We start from the raw sequence: 13,501 nt of genomic DNA on the forward strand, positions 1-13,501 counted from the left end.
GTGGGTGGGATGGCCAGGGGTGAGGGAACAGCTGCTAAACAGGCACCACTAGCCTGTCCTCAGAGCCCCGATTAAGGCTCCAGGAGCTGTCTGTCGTTCATATCAAGCAGTTCCTTCCCATTTTCTGGGCAATCAGATGTGGCCTGTGGTAGAGAGTAATTCCTGCTTTACAGCAGCCAAGTCACTGGTGCTGTTTTTACATGGTAGTTTCTTTGGCTGCTTGAAAACTGCACTTTCAGCTGCTCGCCTGTAGGCTAAGCACAGCCACCTCAGGCTTCTCACAAACTTCACTTTACATTTCATCCATGTGCCAGAGTTTGGGGCTCTAGCTTAATACCATGCCCTGCTGGCTTCCTTGCACTTTCCCCTACCGTATCATTTATTCCACAAAGCAACAGCAAGAGGTTGGATTTGAAACCAAAGTGTTGAGAGTTTGAGGTTTTTAAGCAGAGAACACTTTTTTTTTTTTCCCCCCCTTCTTTTTTTCTGATTACTGCCAGTTTGTTTTCTGCCATTTTCAATATTGCTGCTTTCCTGGTGTCCCCGGACAGGCCATCACATTGCTCCCTTCTCCCAGAGGCAACCAGGACCAGCCCCTCGTTTTCTCCTTGCATTCAATCCTGGCAAAGTGTGTAGGTCGAATACCACAGCTGGCTGTAGGACACAGGACTGTGGTTCCTGTCCTCCTAGAGGATTCAGGTTCATTTTGCAGTGAGGTGCTGACCCCACTGTGAGGCCCCAGCTCAGGGCATGGCGTTTCTGCCGCTTGCAGTGTGATAACAAGCACACAAGGGCAGAGAGTGGGCTGAAAGTGTTTGGAAGGTGGAGGCAGGATTTCCTCCTTTTCAAGGCTGATTTCCCTTTGCTTTCCTTGTTTGTTTTCCTTTAAATGAGGAAATAATTTGCAGGGAGAAGGTGGTAAACCTCCTTTAGTGGATTTTGCCCTGCTGTACTCATAGTTTGTTCCCAGAATGATTGACACAATTAGAGTTGTACTGCCCAAGCAACCAGCTTTACAGCAAGGAAACCTACATAAGCATTTTGGTATACGAAACTGCTCCACAGGTTATATAAAAAATGAAAATACGAGGGGCGGGGGGAAGAATATGTGTATTGGTGTACATTTATGCACTCTTACGTATTCTGTAGCTATGCAAAAATGCTCTTATACTCCTGGGGCCTACTGACCTACAAAAAAATCATGAAGATGTAGTCTCTTTTGTACTTAAACACGCACAAAAAGTCTTACATTTTTTTCCTTTGATACTCAGGCACCCTTTGGTATGTCATTTTCCCCCTCCACATGCTACTGAATAAAATCTCTGCTGGGCTGAGAAACTTTTGTGATATAAGTTAAAATTCTAAGGTAATTTTTATCTGAAGTTATAAACTTCAGAAAATTAGGCATCTTTTGATAGTGTGAATGAGGGTTTACAACTGCAATATTGCATCTCTTTCAGAGGCAGTAATACAACTAGAGATTGCATACATATAAAGGTTGAAGCAAGCATGTACACAATCAAAGGTGTTTCTCAAAGAGTTTGATAGCAAGATAATTGCAGCTAACATAAATCTCTTAGATATCATACCAGGTGTTGCTTTCATACCATTTTTTCACTCATCAAAATATAGTCATACTAAATTTACATTTGTACCATTATCTGAAAAGCAATCAAAACAAACAATTACACATTGACAGTTTTTGTTTTCGTGTTTCTGTTGTGGACTCTTTTTTTTTTTTTTTTTCCCCTTGTTTATTTGCTTGTTTTAGAAAGCATAGCTTTGCTTTACAGGCAGCCTCCTCCAGGAGGAGAGGACAGACTCAGGTGGAACTTTATTTCTGACTGACTGAGACAGAGAGTAATTTCTGTCTGTTTGTCACTTTTGTCATATGGGCGTGCGACTTTTGTGCTGACTACTCTGAAGTGTAATTCTGTGTCACTTTGGAAAGGCTTTATTTCATATTATCAGACAGAGATAAATTAACATGAGTCAACCACAGTTCCTGAAACCGTGTTGGTTTGCAGCTAGGATGCCTGAGGTACAGTCTGTATACGAGCAGCTGTTTTCTTTTTTCTCATGGGAAGGCTAACATCTTGCCATCTCTCACACATTCACAAATACAAGCTTTTTTGCCATGCCACCTCCTCCTGCTGTCCTGTGTGGTGGCCGCTTTTGTCCACTTTATCTGTCATCCTTCATGTGTATGTACGAAAGAGTTTACTGAGCCCGTGGAGCATCGGGACGGCTCCCTCCTCATTTGCTGTTACACATTTTCTGAGTGGCCAAGGGTCATGCACAGTCGGTGGCATTATTTAAATTCCCTTCCTCTGCAAGTCCATGCCATGGCAACAAAACTCAGTTCTGCTGACTGGAGGTGGGAAAAACGGAAGCTCTAGGATTAGGTCAATTTGTGTTAGAATAACTTAATTAGCAACAAGCTGTACACATACCACAGCTAGTAGATAGGAGGATTTGGGCAGCAGTGGGAAAAAGAGAGCAAAGACAATCCTGTATTGTCTGTGGCTGGAGAACCTTCCCAACCATCTGACAGTACTTTGCTTCTCTGCTGGCACTGTCAGCAGCTTTATTTCAAATGCAGCATGAGAAAGTGATATGTAATTTGCCTGATACTGACCCTCCCTTCGATGATCCCATAACTTAGCATATGATTTTCCTTTCAGCTGTTTCTTAAACCAGAAAGTAAGCCCCCTGGGAGATGTTTTATGGAGCGTGGAGCTAAACAACTCGAGCCTCTTTTTGAATACCCCAACTGTATTTTTAATTGTCCCGTTTCAAAAGAAAAAATCATACCCATGTAAACTAAGACTGATCATTACAATCAAGAGCTGTGCTGGAAGAATGTTTTTAGAAATCCAGCAGCACCTAATTTGCAATTCAAGAGACTCTGTTCCCACTTTTATGTAGTAGGAGTAACAGCATCAGAGATGTACATTAAAAGGGAACTGCGTGCTAGTCTGTGAAGCTGATACCACACTAATAGGTAATTTTAGTCCAGCCCTGACCACTGCTATGCCAGTGAAATCAGGCCAGTAATAATCCGAGGCATTAAACTCATCTTGAAAGAAAATGACAGTTCTGTTTTTTCAGAGTCTGGAGGAGCAGAAAACCCACAGCTCCTCACTTTGGCATCTTATGCAGCAAATAACTTCAAGTGTCATAGCAGGCAGGAGGTTTTTAAAAGCAGGTTCCCTCCAACTATGCTGCCTCTTTTCTCCATGCGAGGGAAGTGTTGCTAATTCTTGTTATGGCACAGTTTTGTGTTTGCTTTGCTTGAGAGATAGCGCTATTTACACAAAACCCAAAAAAGTGAAGCTAGGCTTAACAGCAGAAATTTCCAAAATGGAAGCATTCTGTATCCTGCTCTCTGCAGACTCCTATGTAGACCTCTCATGTGCCACACATCATTCTCCGTCTGCACAACTTCCTGCATTGTGAAAAAAGTCAATGCTGTTTCACACACACACACACACAAAAAAAAAAAAAAAAAAAAAAAGTGATGCTCAGTATTCTTCTCTCTTCATTTCCAATTTCATGTGGCTGTTAGAATGGTGCTGTGGGTTGTGCTTTTTCTTAGTCTCCATACAGAAACGTCCGTGTTCTCAGCTTAGCAGGAGAGGATGTTTAAAAATATCTCTCTACCTGAGTGACGAGTCTATTTACTCTTTCTTAAGAGAAATTGGCAGCTAATTTTAAGGAGAAGCAAGCTCTGAGAAAAACAGGGAAGTAAATGCAAGCAAGAAATGTGGATTTTGTTGAGAGGAGTATTTTACAGTTTGGTTTGGCTATTGGTATGTGAAGAGAGGATTCCTGGGAAGAGCTGTGTGGCTGTCAGCCTTTTGGCTAGCATATTGTCAGCCAAATCATCACATCTGAAATTAGAAGAAAAAAAAAAAAAAATTAACCTTTTTTTTAACCCTGAATGGCTAAATATTGCACAGATTTAATAGCCCGGAATGGTGACAAAGGCTGTCACAGATTGCTTCTGATTTCAGATAGAGAAAAAACATCCGCATTCTGGCATTAGTTCTAAGTCCCATTGAGCAGAAATTATAGAATTATATAAGGCTCATCTTCCATCCAAAATTTTAATTGTTCATATAATCAATTTCGGGAAATAATCTTGTTTTGAAGTATTGTAAAATTTCCTTTTTTTTTTTTTCTTCTTTTTTCTTAAAGAAAGGAAATATGATTTATATATGGAAGTGCTTTTCTGGGAGAAACAGGTAATGCTGTCAGTAATGTTCCCTGGTAAGACCTGTGATCCTTTTTTGAAAGGATTATGGATTATCTTGTCATAGATAGGTCTCCTCAAGGAAAATGAATGGTGTTACCACACCTTTTGACTTTGCATTCATTTGCTTTTGTTTACAGGGACCATATTTATACTGTTGATATGGACACATCACATACAGAAGAAATTTATTTTAGCAAAGTAAGTAGTTTTTATCATCTTCCAGAAACAGAAGGTAATGCTCTGAAAGTAACTCCTATTTTATCATACTTTCCCACAATGTCAAAGACAGTTGTTGGTGATATAGCAGTAGACCTCCCCACCAATATTCCATTCCGTGTTGTTGCCATTCGATGAATGGCAGCAGAGGGGAACTCTAACAGAATGGCATCTGATATGGAATTATGTACAGAGCAAAGGTGTGGAATTGAATTCTTCCATGCAGAAAAAATAGCACTCGGCGTTCATCAACACTTGCTGAACATTAATGGAGACCAAACAGTGGATATCAGCACAGTGAAGTGGTGGATGGTGTATTTTAGCAATGGCAAACAGGGACATGAAAGATAAGCCATGTTCTAGATAGCCACGTGCAGCTGTCAAGCCACAAAATGAAGAGCGTCTTCATCATCTAATTGATGTGAATCACTTACTGCCGATGACTGTGCTAATAAAAAGCGTTTTGTAGCAGAGAATTTGCTCTATCAAACAGTTTTATTGTGCTTTTTGTATCTGTTGTTTCCATGGAAAAAAATAGGAGGCATTACTTTAGGAGCAAGCTATGTATAATGGCTATGCTATTCCAATTCCGTATACTGAAGCTTTCATCATAAAAAGCAAATACTATTAACATATTTGCACAGAAATTTGTAAATAAATCTGTAAATAAAATCTTACCATAGCAGCACTTTGTAGATGTATCCACATTATTTCCATGGCAAGATGCATTTCAAATTAAGAAGAGCTTTATCTGCATTACTGCATTGCATATGAGCATAAATTTTCTAGAAATAATTCTCCCTTCAGCTCCTCCACATTACACTCACACTGTGTAATAAGTGACAGACATAGCCTTTGGTCCAGCAGAAGACCATATCAGTTTGGCCAATGCATAGATTCCACTGTAGGAGAGGAGAATTTGTAGATACATCCATGAAAGGTGCTGAAGATTAGCTTATGTCTTGTTGCTTTTCAAAAAAGGGAGGTCACAGGCTTGTTGTGGAAATAAAAGCAATGCTCATTTATTCAGCTTAGGGCCCTTAGTGAATGAAGGGTGACTCAGGGTACTACAAGGAAATATTGTCAGAAGAAGTATAGTGTCTGAGGTGTTACTACTATTTTAAGCAACATTTTAAATAAATATTTAAGGTAGTTAATCAACATACTACATTAAACCATTTCTTGAATTCATTGAGGAAAAAAAAAAAAAAAAAAACGGAGGTTGGCATTTTCATTTTTGGAATTTACCTGAAAGTGTTCCAGAGAAAGAATGTTGGTAAATGAAATCAGCAGTATGTTGATAAACACAACACTCTCTCAGACTGCTAGCTAACTTGAAATGATGAGAACTACCTTCACTGTAATTTCTTTGCTAATGTAAAATGTCCTAGAATAGATACTCAGATTCCAATCAGGATATACAGTCCATAAATGTTTATTTGGATTTGTGTAATAGTATTAAATTAAAAGAAAAGAGCATCTAGTGCTTTTGGAAAAGTACTTGTAAGTTTCAGCCTGTTGCAAAATTCAGTTGCCTTAGGATTTAAAAGGAAAAAAAAAAAAAAAAAAAGGAGAGGTTTCTGGTCTAATGAATAGATAGCAACACAAAATTAAGTGAATGCTTCACATCACTGATCTTTCATTGTTACGGCGAATTAATCATGGAGAAAGGGTGCAGAATGCTTTTAATGAATATATGTTCAACAGCTAGTCTCCCCCAGGGGACTTCTACTTCTGAAATCAAATGCAACAACCTCTGGGCTCTAATTGATTTCTTTCTTGATCCTTGCAGAAATTGACGTGGAAATCTAGACAAGCTGATGTAGACACATGCAGAATGAAGGGAAAACATAAGGTAGGCAATTTTCATTTCTTTTGCATCTGCCACTTTAGTTTAGTTGCTTCACTACTATCTGAGGCTGCTGTCTGTGATGTGGAATGGATCGTGCCATTTACTTCTTTGCCAGTAATTGCTTTTTCCATCAGCCCACTGAAGGCTTTAATTTGCAAAAAACAGTTTACTTTTAATGTGATAAAGCATTATGACAGGAGGCACAGCAACATCCTGAAAAGCTTAAAGCGCTGGAGGTTTTGAACATCATGCCCAGTGTACTGTTTCAGGTTAACATCACCTCAAAAGCTAAGTGCTGTGGTCCATCCTCCTGTAGGGGCTTACAGAAAAGTTTACATGACGAGTCAGTGTGTATAGGGAGAGGACTGTTTCTCACACTAGTCTTCCCTCAGTGTAACACACAACTAACATGCGTGAGGTCAGAGTTAGATGTTGATTCTGATTCTTTATACAGCTTCCCCTGCTTGTTACAGCTGCTTCATGCAAATGCACTGAGACTGTCTTACAGCAGAGAAGATGATCAGATTTTTCACTCCCGAGGAAAGCAACAGCGTTCAAACAAAATTCTAAGTGAACAGCAAAATCTGAACTGCAACAAGGAAATCACAGCCTCAGTTCTTTGTAGCCATTTTTAACCACCAGAATAGAAATAAATTGCATCTCGCTCATTGTCAGTAAAACACAGTTGAAATAAAGCCTAGAATGTCACAGTAACTTTTAGACTTGACAGTGAAAGATCACACTGAGAAAATAAAACCAGACACCCAAGTAGAGTAGCTTAAATACTTTCTGTTGTCTTTCTTCAGGATGAATGTCATAATTTCATTAAGGTTCTCCTAAAAAGAAACGAAGATACATTGTTTATCTGTGGAACAAATGCATTCAACCCTTCTTGCAGGAACTACAAGGTATGTGATCTGCTAGTGAGATTTCATTTATGACCTTTCCTTCTGTCGGATTTATTGTGACAGTGCTGGCACACCATGAAGCGTGTTGTTGTTCAGCAGTACATCTTTCAACTCTGTAGCCCACCTATTCAATTATTTCCCGTTTTTTTAGGCTTGCAGCAATGCTATGTCATACAGCCTTCATCAGTGGATGTCTTCGGAATAACTGTGAAATTAGTTCAGTTAGGCCTTGGTATCTGGGCTCTGCTTTTTAAGGCACTGCTATGTCCACAGGTTATTTCTTATCCTTCAGGAAAAAGAAAATTCAGCTTCACTAGTGCTGCTTCTGGCAAAACCACAGCAGAGAATTCTTATTCTCTTCACTGCTGTCAAAGTGAAAAACAGTCTAAAGACATTGACACTGAGGAAAACAGCTTCCATAGTGGTATTCACTCTGACTGCTGCACTTCCTTGCTTTTTCTGCAGTGCTGATTTACTTTGTTTAGCCACTGTATTGTTTATAGTCTAGGAAATGCATTAGAGAAGTTCAGCATAGTCTTTTATTTATATTTTTATATTATCTAGAGGAAGAATCAGATTTATTCATGTATGAGCTTGCATCATGCATCTGGTACAGGTAGCTGGTGTTCTTGTAACCTCTGTCTCTCTTCTTCTTTCTGTCCTTGCATCTTGCTCCTAGTGTGCAACTAGGTTTCCTGGTTTCAGTACTCCAGCACCATTTTATTGCTTCATGGCCCATGCTCAAGCTGCTTGTGCTAGAAAGCTGCCTTTTAACACAAATGCAGATTTCGTTGGCATAAATGGCTCTCCTGACCCCTGCTGCAGGTGTTTCATTCCCCATGGCCCCTTCAGGCTTCCTCACCTGTCACTGAGCTGCCTTGTACCCAGGCAGTCAGAGGAAGTCACCTTGACACCTCCTCAGGCTTTTCCTCTTTTACTGGTTTACAGAGAGAGATCACTAAAGTTGTGCCTAATGGAGAACAGGGTTATTCTTCCACGCACAAGGTGAAAGTGTAGACCAGCCTGCGGTACAAGGCTCAGTACAGGGAAGGCTGCACAGAACTGCATTTCCCCTCCCTATCATCTGTAGTGTTTTCCATCCTCAAGGAAGCATAATTAATTCCCTTCACAGTGGATTTGAACAGAAAAGGCACATGACAGAAAACGAATGCTGACAGATCATCCACCAGAGGACTTAGGTGCTGTAACATTCAACCTAGAAGCTGGTGGGAGTAGCTGATGCTGCCAGATGGGTTATTTTTCATGCTCTGTGAATCTGTACTGTGTGTGGTTCGCATAGCGTGAGCTCATCATGTTCCTTGAGAATGATAGGGAGATGCTTATTCCCAAAATACTGCTGTATAAGAATCTTAAGCAGGTAAGAGCTGTACCTTTCCCACAGAGCTTGCTAAACCCCTCTTGAACTTACTGTAAAGTTGATCTGTGTATTTGTATAATTACCAGTGCTTGGAGTGAATTTGTCTCTCAGGAGTTACACTTAAGCCTTAGATTTTACAATTTCTGCACAGATTAATTCTTGCCTGGTGGTAAGAGGATTTCTCCATAACATAGCCTCAACTGATGCTTGGAGGGCATCCTTCTGAGTATGAAGAGGCACCGCTTTTGTGACTAGACCAGAAGGATCTCCGGACTTTGAGGGGGAGAAATGCACACACACATAATTGTCCTAGTGTTGTTTCTTCTGACTGCTATGGCTTGCAGTCTTCTGCTGTGTATAAAAGCGCTTCTGTTGGATCACTGTTGAGGATATATTTTGAATCCATGCCAGAACCACGTAGCCTGCTGCAGTTCAACGGGAAGCTTGTGTGCAGATAAAATATTGACTGAAGACTTTTGTAAAATGTGTGTAAAAAGCGAGAGTAATTAGGCCTGAAAGAGTGTCTGACTTACTGGATGCACATTTTTCAGCCTGATTTTATTTAATGCTGTGTTTTTTGTCATGTTCTTCGTTCATAGCCAGGAGGGCAGTTGCAGAAAGGGCTTTGCTCCCTGCCCAGAAATGAAGCTACCTTTAACCTGGTCCTGGGTAAGAAGTCTTGCTCCCATATCTGAGGAGCTCCCTTTTGTTTTTCAGGTGGATACACTGGAGTTCCTGGGTGATGAGTTCAGTGGAATGGCTAGGTGCCCCTACGATGCAAAGCATGCCAACGTTGCGTTGTTTGCAGGTAAAGAAGAATGACTGAAATAATCTCTTTTGCTTTCCTTCCTGCAGCCCAGGCTTGCCTTTGAGTCCAAATGCCAAGGTAGCAGAGGGAGTGGATAATAACTAAAAATAAGGGCCATAAGGAACTCACACGCACAGGAAGCCTTGCCTTGTCTGGGACTGGCTTCACTACCACAAACAGCATTGCGTGAAGCCTCAGTTTCTTGGTTCGGTATTTCAGTGTTTCCTGGAGACATAAAAATACAATGCCAGACCAGAGTGAGGCACCATTTCTGGCTGCATCCTGCTCTTGTGAAGGGCAAGGGCAGGGCGTATGTGAACTTTGATGAGGAAAAGACAGGATATGCTGTTTAACAACTCTCAAGTTACTTCTATTAGTGCAAACCATTCTGATCTTCCCTTACATTTGGCTGTAAAATTGGATTATAAAGAGAATACAGACGCCACGTGTGATAATGTCATTCCTTTTCAGTAGGTGTACTGCAAGCAGGGCCTGGGTATTTACCTGGAAGTACTTTAGCAATTCCTTCCAAGATGTTGAGGTGTAGGAGTTTGAACATACTGCTGCCACTAGAGATCATGTTCATGGCATAAGTGCTGCACTAGCTGCTACTGCATTTGAGCTGGCATGGTTTGCTTTACAAAGGAGAGATTCTATAGCTGGTTGTAAAAAAATTATTTGCTTCCTCTACGGTATACCAGTGGGTCCTTTTGTTTTAAAACAATGGTGGTCATGATGATGGTGATACTGTGTAATTTCTTAATTGCAGTCAAAAGATCATAAAACTAGAAATCCTTTGATTGTAGCAGGTGATTCGTAACCCACAGAGAAAGAAGCATACCTTCAAAACAAGATGCATCCCAAGTGTCTCAGATGCTGTCGTTGGGGCAGTCTGAGTCAGCTGTCAGGCATGCCTTATTCACTACACTGGCCAGAAAAGGCATTTATAACCAATGTAATGCAAACATTTATCTACATGCAGCTGAACTGGTTGAGATGAGTCCCATCCTGTGGCTGTACAAGTCCTCACATTATTTGAAAATAGTTTTTTTTTTTTTTAATAGAAATAAATGCACTAGCTCTTGGGATGATTCAGTCTGAAAATGGTAGTGTCACAATAAATTCTTATTGAATATACCCTGTAAGACTCCTAGCTTCATAAAATTAGTTTGATACAGCAACATACTGATCTCTGTGATAACTTTTCAGAGTGCAGTGAAACGCAGTTTCAGAGCAGTTTAGGGCACAAATCCAGCTCATCTTAGTCTGCTGGGAACGCTTACAAGAATATGGCTCTTCTTGCAGCTTGTAGTTATTTTAGCTGATATGTGTGAATTGTAATTAGTCACATGGTCTCCTGCAACTTGTCAGGAAGAAGAATAAATGTGTGATTGTATTAACATGAGTTCAGACATCCACAGCTAAACAATTCAGCTTTTTATACTATTTTAAATTGTTTTTAGTATCTGCCTTTATTTCCTTTTCTAAGTTCTGCTTAAAAAAAAAAAAAAAAAAAAAAAAAAGGCTGTTATTAAATGATGATTGGAATTGCAGGGTGAGAACAAGGAGAAAAGTCCCGCTAGCAAAAACAGTCATGATTTTTAAATCCCAAGCTGAAATTAAACATTGACTGTAGGTGCAGTGAGAAGAACTTCTTATCAAAAGGGGCTCTCTGCACATGCAGTAAGCACTGTAAATGCCCCAGGAAACCTGTTATCTTAGATGCATGCTGTTCTGATATTTTGTAGACACAACAGAGATTCAAGGTGCCGGCCTCATGCCATGACACTTGTTCTCCTACCAGCCACCATGGTTCCAAGGTCTGCCTTGTAAGGGAAATCAGTACCAAGTCATCGTGACCTGTGAACAGTTCTGACCATCAGTATCAGTTTAAATTACAGACAAAGGTCATGCATTTATCTTTAGATAGTTTTGCATCTTTTGGTTGTCCTTGGGGTTCCAGTCTACAGTCCCTTTCTTACCACTAGTCCTCCAGCATTCTTTAAGAGAGAGAAATTGATAAATCATGTTGCAATGACCTAAACCACCATTTTAGAAGAAAAACATGGATAGGCAGTCCTCCTTCATTTCATCGCATCTCTGCTTTGCCTTAGCTCCCTGCACAATTCTGAATTTTTAACTAGTGATCTTTGGCCCAGAAGTACTCACAGCGTGAAAAACTCGAATAAGTGCCAGTTAGCTGGCAGTCCCCAAGACCTGTCTGCTTTTCTCTCCTGGTTAAAACTAATTTCTGTTGAGGCTTCTCCATATTTATTTTGCTCACATGCACACGCGGAATTTATGAGCATTGAGCTAGAGACATTTGCTGATAAATTGGGTAGGGCAGATTAAGTATGATTTAGCTTAACTGGTGAAGAACTGCTTTGTGAGGTTTCTTCTCCCACAACATACCTCGGTTTAAAAATTTATGTTCAATCCCATTTACCTATTTGGATTCTTTCACATCAGTTTTCTTAAAGAAGATTCTCGTTTGATTAGTGAGCAAAAGTAATTACAGTATTCCTGTCACTCCCCACCCTGTTTCTTCTTTTCTTCCTCCCCAGAGGGAAAGCTGTATTCTGCCACAGTGACTGACTTCCTAGCAATAGATGCAGTCATATACCGGAGCCTTGGAGAAAGCCCAACTCTGCGGACAGTGAAACATGACTCAAAGTGGTTGAAAGGTAGATAAATAAACAAAACATGGGAAAGCCGCATCTCTGATGACAGTCCTGGGTTCCTGAAAGAGGAGCTAAATAGCATCTCTTACACTGATCTACTTATCTGTTTTTCCTCTTCTCACCACCCCAAGCTATCGGACTTGACATAAAATGAGAGCATAGTAGACATGAATATAGTCCAAAGAGCTTTCCAAGCTGAAGTCGTCAATTTACAGCTGTTGGATGCAAAGGCTGGAATTTTCAGGGCTCAGTGTACTTTGTGTGTTCAGTCTGTGTCTGAAGCTCTCCCTTCCCTGGCAGCATATTGGGTACCAGCTTTGTGAAGGATAGGGAACTTGTCCTGCAACATTAAGATTCGTCAGTGAAAAATAAAATTATAGGAATATTGCACAAAGCCTTCCTATTGTATTCCCTAGGTACTGTGCAGCTGCCATTGAATTAGGCAATGTGTGTTCTAAATGCCCTCATTGTTAAGAATGGTGCTGTTTAGCTTCACGTAGGCGTTATGAACAGTTAACATTTAGGGTGATTTTAACAGTGAGTAAAGCCATAGTTTGAAGGCTTTTTCTGCATGCAGAAATGTTTTGCCAGGTGTTGACATTAGCAGTCCCACTTTGCTTGTTGCTGCAGACATGTATGAGCAGAAACACTAACATGGCTTGTTATTCCCTCCACATACAGCCTGCAGGCCATAAAGAGCTGTGTTTGAAGCCCCAGGCATGCACTACACACTGCCTCTTTGCCTTTCTTTGCCCACCATGCTGTGCAAACGTGCAGTGGCAAACACTCCACAGCCTTGCAGAAGTTTTCTGCAGGCTGGCCCCCAGTGGTGCTGCGTCCCAAGCAGGAGCTCCTCTCAGTTCTGCAAACTAGAAAGGCTTGCCTCAAGTGGGGTTTAAATTTTCAGCATTAATGTGAATGCTTCTTTCTGCACACATAGTGCTTGCATGCTATATGCTGCACATGGAATGTCTTGTCTTTTTCCTAGAACCATACTTTGTCCAGGCAGTGGACTACGGCAATTATATTTACTTCTTCTTCCGGGAAATAGCAGTGGAATACAACAGCATGGGAAAGGTAAGGGTGAAAACATTGCCTCAGATGACTTAGTGACATTCAGGAGGAGAAAAACATATGCTATTCTTGGACTGGTGCTATTAGGAATGACCTTGAAATGAAAACCATAAATCATGATGACAGGGTCATCATTTTGAGAAGTTTCCTATCGCTCAAGCCAAAAGGTGGGCAGGAGTGAAACACTGCACTGTCTTGAAAGGAGATGGGGTTTCTGACAGTGGTGACTTAACGCTGGAATCTCTTTTCCCAATCATACAAAGCACAAGGCAAATGTACTACATTCAGTGTGCTTTAAGATGGCTTCTAAAGCAAGGCGGTATTTG

General features: G+C 40.7%; 1 protein-coding gene across 8 annotated transcripts in view; it reads left to right on the top strand.

The window, feature by feature from the left end:
- Nucleotides 1-13,501, top strand: part of SEMA6A (semaphorin 6A) — a 114,599-nt gene that overhangs the window by 54,299 nt on the left and 46,799 nt on the right. For all 8 annotated transcript variants that reach the window (XM_085214393.1, XM_085214392.1, XM_085214390.1 and 5 more), the window contains 6 exons: nucleotides 4,396-4,456; nucleotides 6,267-6,329; nucleotides 7,133-7,234; nucleotides 9,330-9,420; nucleotides 11,985-12,104; nucleotides 13,090-13,178. In XM_085214393.1, the coding sequence (XP_085070519.1) occupies nucleotides 4,396-4,456; nucleotides 6,267-6,329; nucleotides 7,133-7,234; nucleotides 9,330-9,420; nucleotides 11,985-12,104; nucleotides 13,090-13,178 (526 nt within the window). The remainder of the gene's footprint in view (nucleotides 1-4,395; nucleotides 4,457-6,266; nucleotides 6,330-7,132; nucleotides 7,235-9,329; nucleotides 9,421-11,984; nucleotides 12,105-13,089; nucleotides 13,179-13,501) is intronic.

The sequence above is a fragment of the Meleagris gallopavo genome, chromosome Z, assembly GCF_905368555.1.
Source record: "Meleagris gallopavo chromosome Z, MGAL_WU_HG_1.1, whole genome shotgun sequence".
NCBI classification, from domain to species: Eukaryota; Metazoa; Chordata; class Aves; order Galliformes; family Phasianidae; genus Meleagris; species Meleagris gallopavo.